The sequence below is a fragment of the Heterocephalus glaber genome, unplaced genomic scaffold (genome assembly GCF_053883595.1).
Source record: "Heterocephalus glaber isolate CG9 unplaced genomic scaffold, H.glaber_assembly_v1.0 deba00001572, whole genome shotgun sequence".
NCBI lineage: Eukaryota > Metazoa > Chordata > Mammalia > Rodentia > Bathyergidae > Heterocephalus > Heterocephalus glaber.
The window spans coordinates 18,444,949-18,467,933 of NW_028258357.1; the positions used below are offsets into that span (position 1 = coordinate 18,444,949).

Sequence of the window (22,985 nt, forward strand, 5' to 3'; positions counted from 1 at the left end):
TTTTAATTACAATTTCAATTTCATTGATTGATGTTGGGTTGTTTAGAATTTTTAGGTCTTCTTCATTCAACTTTGGTAATTCATACATATCTAGGAATCTGTCCATTTCTTCTGTGTTTTCCATCTTATTGGCGTATAAGTTCTGGAAGTAGGTATTGATGATTCTCTGGATTTCTGCTGCGTCTATTGTAATTTTACCCATTTCATTCCTAATTGCATGGATTTGGGCCTTTTCTTTCCTTTTTTTGTCAGTTTTGTTTAATCTTTTGAAGAACCAACTCTTGGCTTCATTGATTTTTTGTATTGTTTTCTTAGTCTCCATTGCATTGATTTCTGCTCTGATCATTATAATTTCCTCCCTTATATGAGCTTTGGGTTTGTCCTGCTCTTCTCATTCTAGAAGCTTGAGGTTCAGCATCAGATTCTTTAATTGGGCACTCTCTGTTTTCCTAACATGATTATTCACTGCTAAGAATTTCCCTCCTAAGACTGCTTTCATTGTGTCCCATAGATTCGATATGTTGTATTGTCATTGTCATTTATTTGAAGGAACTGTCTGATTTCTTCTTTAATTTCCTCTTTGACCCATTGGTTATTCAGAAGTGTGTTGTTCAATTTCCATGTGTTTATGAAGTTTTTGCAGTTTCTTTTGCTATTGATCTCCAATTTCATCGCACTATGGTCTGATAATATACAGCGGATAACTTCAACTCCTTTGTACTTACCTAAATATGTTCTATGCGTGAGTATGTGGTCTATTTTGGAGAATGACCCATGTGTAGCCGGAAAGAATGTGTATTCTGATTTTGTGGGGTGAAACACTGTAAACATCTGTTAGGTTCATATCTTCAATAGTTTGATTGAGTTCTAGTATTTCATTGCTTGTTTTTGTCTAGTTGATCTATCTATTTGTGACAGTGGGGTATTGAGGTCCCCCACTACTATTGTATTAGTGCTTATATGGTTTTTCATGTCCATTAGTATTTGTTTTCTATAGTTGGGTGCACTAGTGTTTGGTGCATAGGTATTTATGATTGTCATCTCTTCCTCTTGGATTGTTCCCTTTACAAGGATATAGTGTCCTTTTTTGTCTCTCTTAATCCATGTGGGTTTGAAATCCACTTGGTCTGCAAAGAGGATAGCTACTCCTGCTTTTTTTCAGGTTCCCGTTGCATGGAGTATTGTTTTCCACCCTTTACTTTTCTGTCTATGAGTTTCTTTTTGAATTATGTGTGTTTCTTATATGCAGCATATTGTTGGATCTTGCCTCTTGACCCATTCTGCCAGGCCATTTCTTTTTTTTTTTTTTGGTACCAGGGATCGAACTTGGGTCCTTGCACTTGCAAGGCAGGCGGTGGAACCACTAAACTAAATCCCCGGCCCCTACAGTCCATTTCTTTTGATTGGTGAATTGAGACCATTAACATTGATGGTTATAACTGATATGTACTGAGTTATCATTGTCATGACTTTTTCTTTTTGTTTGATCCTCCCCCTTTGCTTTTAATTTCTTGTCATGCCTGATGGATTCATTCTGCTTGGCTTCCTGGGGTTGTGATCCTCGTTGTCTTTTCCTAGGATTTCATCTAAAATTTTTTTGAGTGCTGGTTTGGTATTCATGAAGTTCCTATCTTTGTCATGAAAGAATCTTATTTCACCATCAATTTTGAAAGATAGTTTTGCAGGGTACATCAATGTAGGTTGGAGGTTGTTTTCTTTTAGGGCTTGAAACATGTCACTCCAAGCTCTTCTTGCCTTGAGAGTTTGCACTGAGAAGTGTGCTGTGATTCTGATAGGCTTTCCTTTGTATGTGATTTGTTTCTTTTCTCTCACTGCTTGTAGAATTTTATTCTTCTGTTGGATTTCTGGAATCCTAACTATTATATGCCTGTGTGTACATTTTTTTTGATCAAGGCTAGCTGGAGTCCTATATGCCTCGCTTATCTGTATGTCAAATTCTTTTCCCTTACTTGGGAAGTTTTCTGCCATCACTTCTGTAAACAGTGTTTTTATGTCATCTGCACTCTCTCCTGTTTCTTCTTTGACTCCAATCAGTCTTATGTTATTTTTCTTTGCATTGTCTAGCAGCTGCTGGATTGATTTCTTGTGGTCCCTTAAAATTTTAAAGAATTTTTTTATTTTCCTGGTTACTAATTGCAATCTTATCTTCTATATCTGAAATTCTGTCTTCACATTGGCTCATTCTGCTGCATAGACATTCAATGGGGTTTTTAATCTCCTGGAAATCTGTTTGCATCTGTTTTATGGATTCAATTTGTTTCCTATGTTGGCATTCCATCATGTTCCTCAGCTCCTCTATTTTTTTATCTGTATCTTCTCTAGATTTATTAATCATGTCCTGCACTATGGGCACAATCTTTGCTGTTATGTGAGAAATTATTTCTGATTTCATTTTTTCCAGATCCTCTTTCATTGCTAATTCATGGAGTCCAGGAGGTTGAGTATCAGAGTGTTCCATCTCGTTTCCCTTTGGGGTTGCTGTAGGTGATCTGGCAGTCTGGTTCTGTGGCTTGTTTACCTGTCTTCTCATTTTGGCGCAGGGAGGGGGGAGGTAAGGGGGGTTTGTGTTCCTGGCGCCCAGCGCGGCTCACCTCCTCTGGGCTCAGAGCTGTGTCACACCTACCCGGAAGCCTCATTCTGCCTGGGAGCCGTGGTGCGCCAATCTGGAGGTCTCCTCTGGACTCGGAGCTGTAGCACGCCAACCCCGAAGCTCTATCATAAAGCTTTTGGGAGAGATTTAATATTTTGTTATCAATCTCGTAGACGCTTATTGTAATTTGGAATTTACTTAGATTTAAGTCTGTACCGTGGTGATGTACGGAACAGTAAAACCAGAGGACCCTGTGGCTGGCCACAGGAGTCTCAGGAAGAGGTTCATTAAATGGCTTTCTGTCAGGAAAAGAGAAAAGTGAGGGGAGAGGGAAAATCAAGATGGCAGTAACTATGCCTGGATTCCTTTCTCTGCTAATAGTGGAGAGGGATGGCTGCATAGTCCAGACAGACAACTGCCAGAGTATAGCTTGAAGTTTCCTGGAAGGAGATGGGATTGGTGTGATGAGAATAGGTAGTTAGGGAAGTGTAGTTATGTGCCAATAAGTTTGTGGGCAAAATATCTGAAAGTAGAGTGCACGGGTTACAAGGCATACGGCGTTGTGTATTTCACAGCTCTGCTGAACTGCCACTGACTGAAGTTGGCTGGGTTGGGCTTAAACTCCCAGCAGCACTGAATGGCAGTCCTATTTCCTCACACCGAAGGGCACTAGCAAACATTTTGGCCTTTGGCAATTTTCTGGGTCAAAGTAGCATCTCATAATTTAATTTAAACATCTTTTCCTATGTTTACCGTTCAGTATTTTCCTCTTTCGTGTACTAAATTTCTTTTTATGCTTTAGAAGCTCACTTTTTAAAAAACTGAACTTTGATCTTGATTTTTTAGGAGCTCTTGATACTCACAGTTCCTTCTGATGATTTTCCACCAAATATTTCACCTTATTTTGTCATTTGTCTCTAATATTGTTTTAGTATTTGGAGCCTAAGAAATTTTGAAAAATTATATGCAGTTAAAGTTGTCATATTTATTTTGTAGTTTCTGGGTTTTGTATAATAATGAGCAAAGCCTAACCCACTGTGAGATCATAAAATTCATTTTCCACAATTTCTTGTTGTATTTTTAAGATGTTATTTTTACATAAATAGCAAACATATTTAATTGATTCATACATACCCTGGTTTAATAGTCAATGAGTTTCATTTTATTTTCCCCCCAAAGTACCTAACTTTCCCCAAATGTTTCTTGAGCAATGTGCCTGCTACGTGGAAATTCTCGAGAAAGAACAACTATTACTTGGGCCAGAGTAGAGATAGACAGAAGGATACCAGCATCATTGAATCCCTAATGTAGTCAGAAACATGTCTGGAGAGTCTGCTTTCTTTTGTTGACCATCAGTCTGTGGACTAATTCTACACTGTGTTAATTTTCCCAGGTTCATGTATTTTTACGTTTGATATGGCTGGCGTCCTCTTATTGTTCCCCGCTTTGTTGCTTCAACATTTCCCTAGATTGTCTTACATCTTTATTTTTCTGCAAGAACTTTAGATATTATCTAGCTCCAAAAAATCATGTTTTGGAGGAAGGGTTATATTAAATATATAGCTTAATCTAGGGCCAATTCTTTGTAGTATTGAACCACTCTGTCCCCAAGCAGGGTATATAATTCTCACTTACTCAGATCTTATTTTATAAAATTCAGTGGGGTGTTTAAGTATTCTTCGTATATATCTTTCCTAGTAATTTTCTATAAATAATTTGCAGTATTTGATATGGTTTATCACAGATGCTTGTTTAGTCTTCCTATATTTCCAAGAATATTTAGGGAACACGATGTGAATGAGAGTGTTCTTCACACACGATAGATTAAAGGACCTGGGAGAGAAGAGTGAAAATTTCAATATTTGCAGAGATAGATGTGATTGACTCATTTTTTTTCTTTTATCCTTCCTTTAAAATCCCATGTTTTGAACTGCTGATAAATATTTTTCACACTCCCAAATTCAGAGCATCAAATCCTTTTGCAAAATGCTCTGCATCATTGTCTTATATTAATCCGTGTGGCTATTGGTTAACTCAGGAAACACTTTTTGAGCTCTTACCATGGACCGAACATTAGGTATATGAAACTGATATGACCCAGTCCCTTTTGTAAAGAGGCCTGCAGCAGGGCGGATTGCTGCACATTTATAATAGCACTCTGGAAGGCTGAGGCAGGGAGATTGTAAATTTAAGTCCACTTGTGCACCTTAGGAATTTAGAGAGATCCTATCTCAAAATAAGAAAATAAAAAGGGTTGGGGACATAGCTCAGTGCAAAGGCCCTGAGTTCAATCCTGAGGACTTAAGAAAAAAAAAAAAAGAAAAGAAGTTCATTGGGAGATAGAAATGGAAGCAAATAATTTTAATAAAACAAAATAATGTACTTTCATGAAAGTATGAGAATTTGGAGTTTCACAAATTTGGATATGAGGGGGAGGCCTAAGGCTGTTTGGGCGGGCATCAGGGAGGGCTTCCTTGAGGAGGTGGCATCTGAACTGGGACCATTTAAATGAGTTGTAACCTGGTGGACAAAGCAGGGGAGGCTGCTCCAGACAGACAGGAGCAAGTGCAAAGGCACTGGGGCACCAACCGACAAGTAATTCAGCCTGTGTGTCTCTGATGGGAGATGCAGCTTAGCCAGTCGATCTCAGTTGTCTCACATGACATACAATAAAGGTTGCACTATCTTCTGTAGGCGCTGAAGAACAGTATGAATTAGACAGAGACAAATCCAGCTGTAGATGGTATCAGTCTGGTATTCATACAGAGGACAGACTAGAAGGGCATGCATATGAAATCAAGAGTATTAGGATGACAAGAGAGGACCCGGTGAAAGGCTATTTCCTATTGACTAAGGCAGTGGTGTTATACCAATGGCCCAAGGGCCCTGTGACAGATTCATGCAGCGCTTAATGATTAGAATCAGCCCCACGAGGGGGAGCGATCTAGGTGCTGGGCGTGGGGCAATGTGCAGACTAGAGTGCGCCCTGCTCACTTCTGCAACCGAGGCAGGGCTGATGCCAACAAGATCCTGATACGCTGGTGCATAGGGTGTGCAGAGGAGGAAGGGCCAAGCGGAATGCAGCCCAGCGTGGGGAAGAGAGAGGGTGGCAATGGGCTTGCTGGTCAGGGCGGACCCTGACAGGCAGGGTGAGATTTAAGCAGAGAGCTGAGGCACGAGGGGGCTGTGAGCCAGGTCATGGAAAAGAATGTCAGAGGCTAGCAGAGGCCCCAAAAGCCTTGACTGTCCGATGGAGAAACCATCAGGAGGCCGAGGAAGGCTGGAGCAGAGGACAGAGGGCAGGGTTGCTGAGATGTCCCGAGTGAGGCGGGAGCCAGGGCAGCGTCTTGGGTTCAGGAGTCCCTTGTCTTTGGGGGTGGCGAGAGGAGTCAGGGTTCGGACTCTATCTTGAAGCTGGAGCTGGAAGGAGGCGGGAAGATGGGCTGAGGTGAGCACACGCGAGGTAGGGAAATACTCAGTGTTGTTAGGGAGGTAAGGGAAATGTGGCCAGGGTTGGCGACCTCAGCAAGAGCAGCCAGGAGGGCCAGCGTGCGAGGGGTCACCTTGAGCTCTCGCCAGGTAACTCGCATTCACTGACGGACCCATGAGCCACACTCGATTGTGCCCAGTGATGACGCAGAGAAGTCCTGGGACTGCCTGGCTGGGAGGCTATGTCAAACAGGGTGAATCAGAAGTCTATGAATGGTGTCCAGGGTGTTGAGCAATAAAATTGATAAACTGGCTGTGCTTAATTTAACTTTAAGCAATTTCAGAGCCTGATAATTTTTAGCAAATAGCAATCATGGCCCTAATAATAGAAGAAATTGGCAGCCTGGCCAGACTGAACATGGGAGAGGAAGAGTTTGTAGGGCCTGGAAAAGGACCCCAGAGCATGGATCTTGAGAGTGTGGGGGAAATAAATTCAACATGGCGGAACACTATAAATTGCTTGACACTGTATCCAAGTGCTTTTACCTAAAACAAGCAAAAGGGCGTCCTAAAGACAGAGTACTTTTCTCCATTACTAAAAGGTTATGAAACATTCCCTTACCTTTGAAAGTTACCTATGCATGATGCAGCAGTATCAATTCCAAATGACATTTCTGTAACTGATGTGATGTGTTATGTCAAGAAAGTGAAAATTCATTTGGGGGGGCAGTTATGGATTCCACATAGGTGTCCCCTTTGCCAGACCCCAGCTCTTGAAGGATTTTAGATTGCTCATATAGATTTCAGTTTGACCTGCAAAATTGATTTTGTGCCCTGGAGCTTTACCCAGGGCACAGTGATGGGGCAGCTGGTGGCTGTCAGTGGCCATGGCTTTTATCATCAGTTGTGCTGGTGACATCTAACTTAGGTCCCTCTCCTCCCCTCCACAGACTGGAGCTGTCTTTGAATCCTGAATCTTTCTTGCTTTCCTTTTAATTCTTTCTGCCTCACTCAGTGTCTGGCACAAATGAGGAACTCAAAAAGTGGCTGGTGGTTGAACTGAGAAACAAGTTTTGGTTTTTATTGTTATCGTTGTTCTGTTGGTTAAATACTTCTGTACTTCATTTAGTTTTGAATTGCTTTTGGAGACTCTAATAATTTTACTTGTGTTCTTTATAATTTGATTTTATGTGACAAGCTAGAGCATATTCATGACTTTAAGCTTTTAAAAATCAAGTGATATTTTAAAAGACAGGGGCCCTCTTTCCTTTATGGATGCAGAGAAAGCTCGATATGTATCTATATTTTATATGTATATCTTATGCATACATAATAATGTGTATGGACACATACTAATATGAAGTAAAAGTAGATCAGAGGTAAGGAAGAAGTTGGAAACCAACTAGAATCAAGAATGCAGTTGAAATACATGCCAATGACCTAAAGATACTCAGGCCACAACTTTGCCTTTTAACTTTCTTCCAGCCAGAGGGAAGAGTAAAAGCCTTGAAGGTATAAAGATAAATTAGTTACTCAGGATCATTCTAACTAATCTTGGCATTGGTATCAGACAGGAGTTTCTTACAGGAATCCCATTAAAGAGTACACCATGTTTTGTTATGAAAGTTATTAAATATTGAGAGGCTCATTTTCCCAAAACCCACTTGTGTTAATAGCATGGCCTGAAAGCAAAACCTTATGAAAATATTTGGCAAGGTTTTATGAAAGTATTTGGCAGATACAAGTTCTCTGATGGTCTGGTTTGAGCCAGGGATCTGAAAAGAGGATGGAGTTTTGTCCTTCAGGCAATCTTCTTTGGGTATCGTTTCCCAACTCAGACTCTGAGAATCACTGATGTTGAACTTGAGGCCAGGCGCTAGTCCCTGGCAAATAAGGTCCGAAAGTACAACTATTCTGTGAGGCTGGTTAGGGAGAACCTTGTTCTAAAAATGTCAAATGAGAGCTGGAGTCAGCATCCCTTTGAATAAGCTGAGTTGCCCAGCAAAGACTTTTGACCAAGTAGCCAGTTGAAATTCTCTTATTTCCAAGGGGAACGTAGGGAGAACCAAGCAGTTAGGCCAAGATTACACCATAGAAAGTTGTTTGCAACCTCTTTGGTGCTCACATGAATGGGCAATCCACTTCCGAGCTTTAAACAGCTGTTCCCAGGTAGAGAGAGGTGTACACACCGGCTCTTGGCAAAGTCAGGAAGGCCGTCAGTTCCCAAAGTCGGCGCTGTATGCTCAGCCTCACCCCCTCCCTGTTTACAACCATTCTTTCCTCCACCGAGCACAGCAAGACCATCTTGCCTATGCCCAGGTCTTAGCTCTGTGCATGGAGCAGGGGTAGAAGCCACCTGAGCACCAAATAGAGCAGCAATTTGAGATGCTTCCTTGCAGAGGGCCCAGCAGTGTGAGCAGTGAAAGTCTATTCAACACAAGCAGTGTAAGCAGAGGCTGCATGAGGGTGAAATGCTGCAGGGAAGTGGGCTGGATATGAGGTGGAGGAGAAAAACAAACTATATAAATTTTTCCATGGATAGAGTGGAGCTTGAGGTTGGCCAACAGGAAAAAGCAGGGTTGTTCCAAAATGTTGACTAAGCCTGAGAATGAAAGAATGGAATTCTTATGAGAATTTGGTTTTTCTCTTCTTTCTTCTTTTTTTTTTTTACTTTGAAAACATTACAGTTCAAAATTTGGGGTTTGAAATAATCAGCCTCTAAAATTATTTACTTGGTCCTCAAAAACTTGAAAGTTATAATTCATTGCATATTCTACTTTTGTTTGGTGGAGGACAGAGCTAAAGCACACTTAGAATAATACGTAAATTTTACTTTTTATAAAAAAATGTATTTGGCCATATATTTAGGGTTCTTGCTCTTTTTTATAGTCTAATAGCTTTGTTTTTTTGCACATTTGCTAAACATAGCATGCTAGCTATTTTAAAAACCAATTTATTGAAGTATGATCGATGTAATAAAGGCTGTCTGTGTTTAGTGTATACAACTTGATGGGTTGGAGATAAGTATACATCTGTGAAGCTATCACTACAGTCCATGGGATAAACCTATCCATAAGCACCAAGTTTCCCATTCTCACTGTGTGTGTGTGTGTGTGTGTGTGTGTGTGCGCGCGCATGCATGTGTGCTCACGTGTGTGTGTTGCTGGTGGGGTCAGGATAGTTGGTGGTGATACATTGGTGGTCGTGGTCACTGGTGGTGTTGAGATAGCAGTGGGTGATCACTGCTGGTGGTGATGGGGTGTTTTTTATTCATATTGGTAGTCATGGTGATGGTATTTGGTAGTGATGTTGAAGAATGAGTAGAGGAAGTAGTGGTATCAACCAATCCATAGTAAGATCTGTGCTACATGAACAAAATTAAATCATTTTTCCTTTTACATATATGGATTTTTGGAATAGCTGTAAAGTAGTCACAAAGTATGTGACTATATTGATGTTTTCCAAGAAATTCAAAGATTTCCAGGACCTGCCTTGGGTCAGAATGTTAAAGCTACTGTTTTATTTGTAGTCCTTTGGACTCGCTGCAGCCTTTAGCAGGTTTCACTGACTGTGTCTCTGCTGGTTGCTCAAGCACACTCGCTCTTTTTAAATCCTACTATAGATTCTCCGTCTCTGTTTGTCAGGCTAAGCTATTTTAAGCCTAATATCTTATTAGCATCTCAAATCCCTCTGAGCAAAGGCCATGCTTTTGTTTCCCCTTTGAGCCTGCCTTGCTCTGCCAGCCTCTTAATGCTATGTTGCATTTTCCAGCACACTTCACACACTTTGTCCCATTGTGTCCTTATAATAGTTATGGGAGGTAGACAAGGGCCATTGTTGTCTTCATATATCATTTGAAAATTCATTTTACAGAAGACAAAAGTGAGATGCAGGCAACATGCAATGAATTATCAAGGTCAGTAAATCCCACTCAGGACCAGGGCAAAGAGCCCAGTCACCTAATTCTCGGTCCATTCACCAACCATAGTTTTGGTTACCCCAACCCCGTGACAGTGAAACTGTGGCATGCTGTTGCAGTGGGCTGTTTGTTATCAGTGAAAGCTCTGAAAGATTTGCCATCACTGTCCTGCCCCAGTGATCCCATCTCACTGTCCCCCTAGAAGCAGCCCCCAAGCCTTAGCTCCTGGCCAGAGCCTTTTTGTTCCTGCTCTAGATTGGTTCTCTAGCTTTTGCGTTGACCTCAAGTGTCAAGCCAGCCTCTATGCATAACTTTCCTCCCTGTTCTTAGCGATACTTGGCTGTGTAGTTTATTATAATCCTGACCGATTGCATTTGTATATATCCTGATTCTTCTACCAAATAAAAAAGATCTTTATTCTACAAAATTGCATAATATATATCATGAATTTCCCAGGAACTTTTGTTGTGCCTTATGTAATATAGAAAGACAGACTTTTTAAAAGAAAAATTGAAGTGCATTTTACATATGTATTTCACCCCTTTCAAGGATAGAGTTCAATAATTTTTAGTAAAAAAGCAACACTGCTGTTCTTCTCTAGTCCTTATATATTTTTATTGATATAAATCTAACAAGATGTTAAAGTGAAACTGTCTATCTTGGTTTTGGCTCAGATCCCAAAGGTCAAGAATAGTAAAATAAGTTCTCCCATATTAGTTACGCGTGCAGAATATGGGAAGAACTTTACCAGCATTAGTTGTTATCCATCTTGTGTCTGAAGTTGAAGGTGGACCCCTGGTGAGCATGTAGGGTCCTCATTTCTTGCCCCAAAACAAGTGAAAGGAGCCCACCTGGAGTTCCGTATGCCCCCCTCCCTGGTAGAATTGGAGAACATGAGATTCTCACTCTCCATGGGGAACCAGTTCCAGGACCTTTGAGAATACCAAAATCAGAGAGTCCGAGTCCCTTATATATGATGATGTAGTATTTGCATATAGCCCGTATATCCTCCTATATACTTAAAATTGTCTCTGATTATTTATAATACCTAATACGATGTAAATACTATTTAAGTCCTTGTTATATTGTGTTGCTTAGGAAATAACGATAAGAATAAAGGTCTGTATGTGTTCAGTACAGGGAAATTTTTTAAAATAAAATTTTCAGCCTGAGGTTGGTTGAATCTGCAGGTTTGGAACCTGTGTGTACGGAGGGCCAGCAGCACATCTGAAATGACCAAAATGACCATGTGGTGTGAGCCTGCGGGCCAAGGAGACAGCTACTCGCTGGCGGAGCAGGCCTGTGGGAGTGTTTTTAGTGGATTAGGTGACTCTCTGAGATTGTTTTAAACAAGAAATGTACTCGATGCACCCAAAAGGGCCACCTGGATTCCTGGAGGGGCTGGAGTTCTGAAAGAGAGGGTGAAGTATGAGCAGTTATTCTGGGCACAGAGGAATGCAGTATGGAAAGATCATTCCAAATGTGACTCATGCAGGCTGGCCATCTGGGGAACACTAGCGCATGGAGCTTGGCTATGTAACAAGCTGAATTTAAGGGTCTCCATGAGCCTCTTAGCAAGTCGTTTAGCTTCCCTGAGCTCTCAGAGTTGTCACGGCCAGTATTTGATAGGGCAACGCAGCACAGTCACTGACTTTGGTAAGTCCGAGAGCTTGATTTGATTTTGTTGAGACCTTGATTTGTTCTTAGAACTGGATGGTAAATAGACGATTATGAGTATACTGTATAGACAGTATCCATGGTATCACTAGGGTTCTCCAAATCATTAATTAATTAATAGCATTTAGTACATAATCTTTAATATTTCACAAATACCCATGGTATTTAATTTACTATACAGTCATTTACTTTCTTATTTGGGTTAAATTTGTTGCAAATATTTATAAGCCTACGTTCATACACATACTTTGCAAGTATAATTAAAATAATGGTGTATCATTGGTAATTCTGATTTTCTGTAAACTATAATTCGGATTTACTAGTTTTGAAACAAGAACACTTGAGGCATTATTGTTCAGTAAGACTTTTTGTGCAGCAAATAACATTGTGAATGTGTGTGTGCATTTATTTATATTTTTTCAGCCATCATAAAAGTCTTTTGAAGACAAAATGGAATGTTTACCCCTGCGAAACAGTAAACAACTAAAAAAGTTCCATACTTAAATAATAATGCTGTAATAAACCACGATATTTTGATCTGTTTATTCAACTTGTGTGTAGAAAAAGCTCTTGCAGATTGGCAGATGGATCCATTGATGTTAAGAGAAAAGTTTGAGGGCCAGGGATTTAGCTCAGTGGCACCGCACCTGCCTCACAAGCTCAAGGTCCTGAGTTTGATCCTCATTATGAGAGACAGAGAGAGAGAGAGAGAGAGAGAGAGAAGTTTGATAAGAGTTTGAAGAGAACAAACTCAATTTTTAAAATCTCTTTAATTCAACTTATAATTCTTCTAGCTTTCCCAAAGCATTAAAGATATATCTTTATATATAGCTATCTTTATATATATATGTATGTCATGGTACTAACCACATGGCACAATATGGTTTTGTTAATGCATTGATTTATTTAAAAATATATACTGCACACCTAGTGTATGCCAGGCACATTGATAACTGGTGGGCATAAAATGGTGAATTAATATGTTATATCATCTCCTTTTTTTGGTACCGGGGATTGAACTCTGGTCCTTGTGCTTGTGAGGCAGGCGGCAGAACCCCTGAGCTAAACCCCGGCCTGTGAATAAATACATTATAATTTCTGTTCTTATTAAACCTAGAGTTCAATGGGTAGACACAGGCAGTAAACACATACATCAATACTTACATATAATTCCAGACTGTGGTTATTGCTAAGAACAATAAGAGGCGAAGGGCAGGCAGAGTGCCTGGGGAAGCTTTAATGTGTTAGGAAAGACCTCTCTGACAAGATGGTATTTATGTGAAGATCAGAAAGATGAGTAGGCATTCACCATTCCAGGGTAGAAAAAGAGTATTTCATACAGGGGTCAGCTTATACAAAGGCCTTGCGGTAGGAAGGAGGAGGCAGTGACTGGATGTGGGTAGCTCTGGTAGGTGATTGTGGGAGTAATTCAGTTTAGAAATGAGGTCTCGGGACCAAGTGAAAAATAGGTTAATGGCAGCAAAGTCCAGAGTAAATTTTAAGAAATGAGTAGAAGATAGATTCAGTATGTCTGGAATTGGGTATAAAAAAGGATGGAATGGGTATGAAGGAGAAAGGAAAGGAAGTAGTGCTAAAATAAGGCTACTAATAAAAGTGGATAAATTGGAATAGTCTGTTATTTGTTTTTTTTATTAAACTGTTAGTGTTATATTGTACTTAATCTTCTGTGAACATTTCAAGAAAGGTTATCAACTTATTTTCCAGTTTTAGATGCATGGTTTTAATAATGCATGGTTTAATAATATTATGCATTTTCTAAGCCTTTTAATTATAATGTTCTTAGAAATGATGATTGTCTCCTCTTTCCTGGGTATGTATCCAGGGTTCTTATCCCTTTAAGCTCAGTTGTTGTTAAGTAAATTTTATTTTTTAAAGTTAGAGATTAGAACTTCTTATTTCAGGAACAGAAAGTTCCTAGGTATTTATTTTGTGGGGAGTGACTTAAGAACAGTGTTCCTGAACTAAGAGATTTGAAGTGTAACTACTTGTCAGCTTCCCTTTGTCATTATTTTGTAGGCACCTTGAAAAATATAAAATTCAATGTGGAATTGAAGTTGGCATTAGTAGAGTTCTTTAAGGTTTATGCTATAGAAGCCTCTCAAAGTATACATTAATATACATTGGCTCTGGGGTACACTTGTAAATTGGTCAATGTGACAAAATGCTTAAATGAGGAAATAATTAGGACAATATAGTTTATTCACTTTGAGAACAGTTTATTTTAACCTAACATATAAACTAAACTGATTTGTTAATCTGTTGGTATGGGGCCAAGGGCTCTTCTTCAAGTAACACTAAAACACTATATTAGTTTGTGTTCTGCGTTTCTTTCTTGCATAAACCATGCTTGTAATTCATTACCTGTTAGGACTTAGATACTTGTGAAAACAAAGTGCAGAGTTCAACTAGCTTTTTATGAATTGTTCTAGTGTTTTATGAGTTCCCTCATTGTTTAGCAATGTTTTTGTATATGTGACTTAACCTTATTGTTTCCAAAGCATTCAACATATTTTTGGGGGGAATACCAACTCTCTTTTTATACTCACATCACTTTGATATTACTCAATTTAAAAAGTCACATAATTACAATAATGCATATAAATGGAATAGAAAGCATTGGAAACAAGCACAACAATTTCTTAAAAACCATACAACTGAATGAAAGGGAACAGAAATGTTTGAGTGTGCTAAAGATTAGCCAAGTTAAGCTGCGAGTTTTGCTGAGGAGTGGCTATCAGAGGAATGAGAGTGTAGGTGAGGTTGAGGTCAGACGACAGAGTTACATTTTTTTGTCCTGGCTTCAGCCTCATTAGCCTGCAGCTTTATGCATGGAATTGGAATTAGGTAGTTATACTGTTGCTTAGAAGAGTTCCTGACCCTAAACAGTGCAAATAATAATACTGTAGCAGCCACTCCTGAGCAGGACACAGTTTTCTCTGCTAAATTGGGGGAATTACAATATTCTGTCTCTCTGTTAGCTTTGCACTTGGTGTCCCACTGTGTGCTCTGCAGCAGCTGAGCATCTGCTTTCCTATTTGGCCAACTTTGTGTCTCTGTCCGAGAGCTCTTTCTTGCTGGCTCCCTGCACCTCACACGGGTCTCAGCGTTTTTACCCTTGACCTCAGAGCACAGTGTAAGTACTGTACACTCTGGTTACTTTGGCGACACTCACCTGTATGTCTACTCAGAGAGGTTCTAAGTTTGACCGCCAGGGAACCATCTGGTCGTCATTTCTCATTTTGAATCCTGTTGGTTTCTCAAGTCTTCTCTCCCAGAAAGTTGACAAGGTCTATACATCAAGACCGGTGTGTTGCCATGGGAATGACCGGCTTGTGGGTAACTAGATATGAAAATCTATTTCTCTAAGGTGCAATGGATACTTTCCTAGTTTTTCTTTCACAGAGGGCTTTGTTATAAGGCTGACTCAGAACATGTGGTCATGCTTCCAATGCAAAACACAGTTCTTCCCTTGTAACCATCTGTAGGCTTCATACTAATGTGATTAATAAAAATATGCATGGGTAATTTATGTATGTGGAAATTTAATCCAGGATTCATGATGCAGTGTGTGCCCATGAACTTGTTCTCAGAACCCCATTTGTTCTTTGTTCTGCAACCTAATCTTAAATCATTCCTCTTACAACATAAAAAACTGAGTAACCAGTCACAGTTCCCACTTCTTCATGGCCTCTTGCCTTTGTGTTTGTCTTCTTTTGTGGAAATAAATGCTTGTTCCATTCCCCCTCCACTCGGCACCATATGTATCACCCCTCAAACTCGCTCATGTGTAGCTTTCTTCAGGACACCCACCCATACTCATTGCCTCTGATTTTTTCCGACCCTGACACCCTTTTGTAGAGTTCCTTTAAGAGTAACTGTGTATATTATGCAGTGGGTTGTGAGTCTTTCAGAAATAAGCATTGTCCCACTTGAAGGCACAGGACCTAGCAAGGTGCTAGCGACCTTGTTTAACTGAAGGACCATTGCTAAAGTTTACGTTTTTTGCAAAGTTCAGAACAACTATTCCGGGATAGAATTTTATCTCAAAGGCAGGCCCTTATAAAGGTTGGATGTAGAGAGCAGAAACTTGGCAGAGGACTAAAAAAGGTCAATCTAAAATAGCATTTTTAACATGCCAGAGGGATAGTAGATTTATATCTTGTCAACATGTAAGTATTATCATGTCAACCCTTGAAAGATCTGGGTCAGCTTCAGCAGTAGATACATAAGAGGAGAAAGGTTCAATATGTTCACCTAAGGTTGGGAATCTGAAATCACCCCAAGCTAATTTCCAGGAAACTTGTGAATCTTAGATGCCTCTCCTGTAGCTAAAGGAAAGGGAGGATGGGGAGATTTCCATGTAGTGCCAATACAGTCAACTATCTTTTTTTTAAGACTGAAAAAATGTTGATTATTAATGAGCTTCGTGACTGTAAACTAGATAAATACTCAAAACAACCACTTAGTTACCTAATATGGTAATATCTAATGGGAGAAACCAACACTGTAGAAAGCACATTAATTAGTCTAAGATCTAGATAATGTGGCTTTACTCCCGGAGATGCCTTACTCTAGGGTGGTGACATTGAGTAAACTACTGAACCTCTTGGGATTCAGGCTCGCGGTTTTCAACTAGTGATGATTTTGCCTCCCAGGGGACATTTGGCAGGATCTGAAGATATTTTGGATTATCACAATTTGGAGGATAATCCTGGCATTTAGTGTACAGAGGCCAAGACTACTGCTGAGATTCTACAATGTAGATCCTAAGGAACAGAATCACCAGTCCAAAATTACAGTAGTGCCAAGACAGAATCTCTCGGCCACTTGATCTATGATTGGCTTTCCCACCCTCAGTATCTCTCTCTCTCTCAAACTTAGACTGCTCCTAGTTTTACTTTAAATGACCCAAATACTGTAAAAATGAGGATATTAGATGAATTAAGTTGTGCCGTGGATCTTTAAATGATGTCATAGTAATTTTTAATGAATTAAAAACAAAAGTGGACAGGAATAATTATAGCCAAAATTTACTACTCTGTATTTTTCTGGCCCAGCATTCTCAAATATAAGTTAAACATAACTGTAGAGAACCCAGGATAGATTAAAAATTTAACCTTTCAGTCATGTGACAGTTTCTCTGTGTTAACTGGCAGATAGGTCCTAGCAGTATTTAAGGGGGAGAAACTGTTTAATGTTACAGAGCATAAATGCTATAATTTGTTTGAAAGCTATATCTCAGAAAATAGCAACTTTCAGGCATGTATATACATCCTTATGATTTAAAGTAAGATTCACGAGTGATATAAAAATGATATTTTAGTGTACTGAATTTTATAGCTTGGTGTAGCCACAGGCACCACACAACTTTCCAAGTATGAGATTTTAATTTGTTGTCTAACATTTGTATAGAGTCTGTGATTGCAGGACGAGCTGGAGCCTAGCCCCTGGCTCACCCCTCTACTCTGTTCAGCCTACTCCCCCTCCATGCACACAGAATCACCTTGGATGGATCCACATTGGACCATAAGCTGGTCTTTAGGAGATGAGGCTTTGTCTTTTGTGTCTTTTTGTCTCTGATGGGTGAATTGTAGGGTTTCGAAGTCAGGTCCCTCAGTGCAGACCTCAGGCTCTTCCCCTGCAGGCAGCCCTGACATCTCTGCTGTTAGAAGCTCTGGCTTTGAGTCCTCCTTTCCTCTAGCTCCCTTCTTCTCCTCCATCTTTTCCTTCCAGCTTGGTTTGGCATTTACGACCAAGTTCATTCTTCATTCCATTAAAATCTTGCCCCTTGCTTTTAATGCCAAAGAAACTCTTCTGAAACAGCTAATTGATGGATCTCCTGCTTTTCTCTACAGCCCACTAGGAAAATCAGTTTTCTCAAAACCCATGGTCCTTTCCTACCCTTATTGTTATGTCCCCTGAGAACTGATGGAACATGAGCATTGGGTGACTGCAGATCATTTATTTTATTCCATGTTGAAATTCTTTTGTCACATTTCTGTTTCAAGGAAAACCACAGTGCCTCATAATTGAAAAAAATGTAAATCAGCAAGCTTCTCTCTAACTCGCCTTGATGGAAGAAATGGAGTGTTTTAGAGCTGTCAACAGTACTTGGCGAAATTCCTTCTCTTCTGCTATGTCAATTAATTCCCCCCTCAGAATAGAACCAGTGTGTAGGCAAACTATAGGCCAGCAGTTGAGATTTGGGACTGTTGTCATCAATGGGTTTAACTCACAAATGTCCCCCAAGGAACTATTCATCTCTGGTTTGCAAAGCAGTGTTGTAGGAGTAATCATGTTTTGTGTGCTGATGAGAAAAATGATAAAGGAATGGCTGCTTCTCTCCTTTCTGCTTTGTTGTCCTGACCCTGGTTGTGGCAGGTTGACTTCCTCATTAATGACACGAGGTCCAGTGATTCGCATCATACTTGCTGGACATGTTTTCCTATCTGATTTTTATTGGTCAGCATTATGGGCAATAATCTTGGAACTGGTTTACCTCACGTTCTTTGCCTATACTATGGCCAGTGTACTTTGAGTAAAAGTGTTGATAGTTTTAGACTTGAAAGGACATTCCCATTATTTCTGATTGGTTTCAGATTCATTTGCTGATGCCTTGGAGGTAATTGTTAACTGCTTTATTTACAGAAATGGTTTACACAGCGTAACCATGTCTAGTGAATTGCCATATGGTATCATAACGTGTCATCAGATGGATAATCAAAGCTTAGGAACAAATTTCCAGGAACTAATAAAACAACTGTGACAGAGAATGAGCTTGATTTGGAACAGTGAGTAAGAGTGGCCAGGGCTTTGAGAAAGGCATTGCCTTTCTCTCAACTATTTGGTGGATGAAATGTTTTAAATGAGGATGCTCAATGTGTACAGTAATTTAAAAATTTAAATTATAAAAGGCCATACATGATTATCATTTAAAAACCAGTAAGGAATAGAAGAATAAAAATGAAATGACTCAGTTGATCTCCCTAAAACCCCAATACCACGCTTGGGAGATTTGCTTTCAGATCATCATAGAGGCAGAAGGATGGAGATGGAGTTGGAGTCACATATGTGAAGTTTAGGATACAAATGTATCCTGTGAGATTCCTTAGGGTTTTGAGCTGTAACCCTTTTCCTGACCACAACTCATTAAGCAAGATCCTGTTTTACTCCACAGAGAAACTAAAGCAATGCAAAACAAAAATGACAAGGGAAGAGAAAGGAGGAGACAGAGAAAGAGAGGAGACAGGGAGGAATTTTCCAAACAAGTCCGGAACAATGGCCAGGAGGACAGAGAAGACAGAGCAGTAACTGGCTGTTTCCCAGCTGCTGTCTTTCACTTTTATATCGAGGGTGAAACTCTGGAAAACTGAAAAAATAGTTTGCAGTCATTCCCTAGATGGAAATCACAAGCCAGGTAATTTTCAAACAATTTGATATTCAAAAGATTGTGAACTAGTTTACTTGTAAAAGTCAATAAATTTCCTTTTTCCATAAATTTCTTGTCCCCCCCCCCCATTAGCCACTTGGACTGAAACTATATAATCTACGAGTAATTTTTAAATCTTAAGAAAGCTGTGTTCTGCCATTTGAGATGACTCTGCAGGTAGCCACTGTAGCAGATCTGCTTGGAGAAAGGGGTATTCTACCCGCACAGTGTGCATTTGATGAAATGCTAGGCAGTTAGGGTTTCCATAAATGTGTACTCTATTAGAATAGTTCACGTATAGTAGAGATAATTGGATTTTTCTTACAGTAACCAACCAGTTGGACAATAGGAATGAAAGCACTATAAAAATTATTATGAAGAGTGCCATTAAGAGAGTGTCTTTTCATGTCACCTGAGAATTTTTCTGGGTGTAAGTGGGGGGGTGAGTGACTGAAAAATAGCATCCATATTAAAATTTAAACCGAGGGGATCCCTGAGCTTATTTTTCACAATTGGAAGCTTTTGAGGGGGCAGAGTTCTGGAGTAGGAGATGGAAGATTTGGTGTTTGGCTTGGTTATTACTCGTAAATTAATTAACTAATTTACTGTTATTGGGGTAAATTAGTCATGGGACTTGCTTCCCCAAGCCTCAAACTCCTCATTTCTTTTTAAAATTAATTTTATTGGTACATTTTAGGTGTACAATATCATGACATTCATCATTGGAAATTTGCACCTTTACATAATCTCTTGGTTCTTATTTTTCCCCCTTCCCCTGCCCTCCCATCAACCCCTCCATCCCTCCCTATTTACAAAGACTTTGTTTCTATTTTTTCATTTTCTCATATTAATTCCATTCCCTTCTTTCCTTTCTAAAAAGTAGAGTCCTATACTAAATAGTTAGGCTTCAACAAGTGTTTGTTGAATGAATAAAAGAATAAAGGAGACTTTCAAAAATTCCTTTCCAAGATTCTGAAATTCCACTAGGAATTTGAACAAGTAGTACAGAGACAGAATTATAAAATTTCAACAAAACAAAACCTCTAGCCAAACATTCTGTTTAATGTAAATTTTCAGGTTTAGGAAGTTTTTGAAATAACAATTTTTCCTCAGATAGGTACAGAGGACTTCTGGACTCAGAGTACAGTGTCACATTTGCTGGTTTAGAGTCTCGTATTCTACACTAACGTGGCTCTGAATTATACCAGTTTGTCACAGATGGGAATGAATTGGTCATTCAAAACACAGATGTGTGGTGCATGAAGCAATGTTGGCAGTGACTGGGGAAAATCTTATCAATGGAGTTATTTCACAGAGGAAATGGCTTCACAGACTGGAAAACTAGGTTGTCATAGAAACTCTCATGCTAGGTATTTTATTTGAATTCAAGTATTGACAGATTAAATGGATTCATAGACGAAGGTGCTGTATTAGGATATGAAAATAGTTTTCTGTTTTTATTTTTAAACATGTAATTAACACCCATTTTCAAAAGAACTTTTCATACCAGGAATGGGGAAAGTATTTTGTGCTAATTATCCACAGATTTCTGTTGAAAAGCTATATAAGATTGAATCTGTTTTGTTATAAAATGGTGTTTCGTCATGTTTATATGTCACCACAAATTACCTCTTTTACTTGGTATGAGGTGTGATCATGAAATATAGTGAATGTTTAAATTAAAACATTTTATTATAGTAAGGGCTATATTGCCATCAATCTCCCTCAGAATATTTCTTCTCATTTTGAACTCACTTTTCCCATCATTTTTGTCACTTTCTGAAGCAGCCCTGGAGTCCTCTTTCATGACTGGTTTTAGTTGCACCATCATGGCTGCCTCAATGTCCTAGATTAATTCAAAATATTTACCTTTCATGGTGGTTTCACTTTGTGGGAGAGACAGAAGTTGCATGGTGCCAGATCTGGTGAATAAGGTGGATGGGGACACACTGTGTTTTAATTGACAGAAATTGCTATAAATGTTTGATAATGACTAAAAACTATGGTGAATGCTTAATAACCTCAAAATATTCAAAATACTTGCCCTTGCTTTGAGCACACGTATCCCATTCTTCTTGACAATATATCTTTCACTGTAATGTTTTTTGTTTTTTAATTTAAACATTTGCCACATGTTTTGATCACCTCTTGTATCATCAAAATAATTTCACTGGCATCATTTAGTGACATAGGAAGAAATATATTCCAACTGTGTACATGTTTTCACACAGAATCCTGTATATTTTCCTTAAGGAATTAGTCAATAGCTGGTGTTAGTTTAGAAAGGAAAATTAATGATAAATTTTTATAATTTCTTTGTTAGTTGATCATTTTTTATTAACTGGAGAGCTACTGTGGGCCTGGCTATGGTAGACTTCTAATGTTCTTGGTTTCATTCAACACCCAACTACTCTGAAATATGAATGTTTTCATTTCTGATATGCAAGCTGAATGTAACAGGTACTAAATGATCATCAGGTAAATAGAGCTGGAATTCAAACTTGTCAGACTTCCAAAATGGAGTCATGCTGCCCTGTCCTTCAGTTAACCTGACACGAATGTCTAAGAGTCAGAACGCATACCTTGTGTGAGGTAAGACATAGCTGACTCTATTCTAGAAGAAGAATTAGGAGAATGTCTGGGTCTCACACGTAAATGCCCCGACTGGGTCACGACACACCCTGAGTTAGACTCAGTAACCCGCCCCTCAGCCTGGTGTGGACATTTGGAACACTTCATTATGGGCATTAATATATTTCCATGTAACTCAACATGGCTGCGTCTGTTCACAGCTCTTTGAAAGGAAAGATGTCATTCTGAGTTTTCAGTCATGAACAACCTGTTGATTGGATGTTTTCAGATGTTTCTCTGGAGCATTTAAGTGTTATTGTTAGTTACTGCTTTAAAATGGAAAGTTTACCCAAGTTCGATCCCCGGTACCAAAAAAAAAAAAAAAATGGAAAGTTTACATTACACAATTTTTTTGAGTTTTATTTTTTAAATATTTTAAAGTAAATTTTATTTTAATCCCACCCCCATCAAGTCCCCTCCCCTCCCTATGTACAAAAGCCTTTTTTCCATTTTTCCTTCCATTTTCACAGTTCCTCTCTCCTTCTTTGTTTCCCTTCCCATTTGAACATTTTCTTTCCATTTCCCAATATTTATTGTACATTTTAGTCCTTATTTCCACCTTTGGTTTCTCACACCAGAGAAACAATGTGATATTTACACACATGTGTGTCTGATTTATTTCACTGAAGAGTATAGTCTTAAGGTCCATCCATTTAGCTATAAATGTCTGAAGTGCATCCTTCTTTATGGCAGAGTAGTACTCTAGTGTGTAGAAAAACCACATCTTCTTTATCCACTCATCGACTGAGGGCATTTGGGCTGTTTTCAAGATTTAGCTATTACAAACTGAGCTGCTATAAACATGGGTGCACATATATCACTGTGGTATGATGCTTTTAATTCTTTTGGGAAGACACCAAGAAGGGGAATAGCTGGGTCAAATGGAACCTCTAGTTTTAATTTTTTTGAGAAATCTCCACACTGATTTCCACAGTGGTCACACCAGTCTGCACTCCCACCAGCAGTGGAGCAGGGTTCCTCTTTCCCCACAGTCCTGCCAGCATTTGTTATTGGTTGATTTCCTGATAGCAGCCATCCTTTCCGGGGTGAGGTGGAATCTCAGCATTGTTTTGATTTGCATTTCACAAATGACTAGTGGTGTTGAACATTTTGCTAGAGTCACTGTTACCAAAATTAATTATCTTGAGAATGTGCATCCCTGAGGAATTTGGAGCAATTAAATTGCTGGCTGAAGAAGCATAAGCACTCATAACTTAGGCAGGGCAATGATGGGGAAGTTAGCCACACCATTGTTGGCTTTCCTGAGG

General features: G+C 39.3%; 1 protein-coding gene across 23 annotated transcripts in view; it reads left to right on the forward strand.

Moving 5' to 3' along the window:
- Ano4 (anoctamin 4) overlaps positions 1-22,985 on the forward strand; it is a 366,091-nt gene that overhangs the window by 71,775 nt on the left and 271,331 nt on the right. Inside the window, exon 1 of one of the 23 annotated variants that reach the window (XM_087192684.1) lies at positions 10,674-11,615. The exons of the other annotated variants lie outside the window; for them this stretch is intronic. Within the exon in view, the coding sequence (XP_087048810.1) occupies positions 11,522-11,615 (94 nt within the window). The 5' untranslated portion in view covers positions 10,674-11,521. Of the gene's footprint in view, positions 1-10,673; positions 11,616-22,985 lie in introns of those variants that run through there. 23 annotated transcript variants of the gene reach the window in all.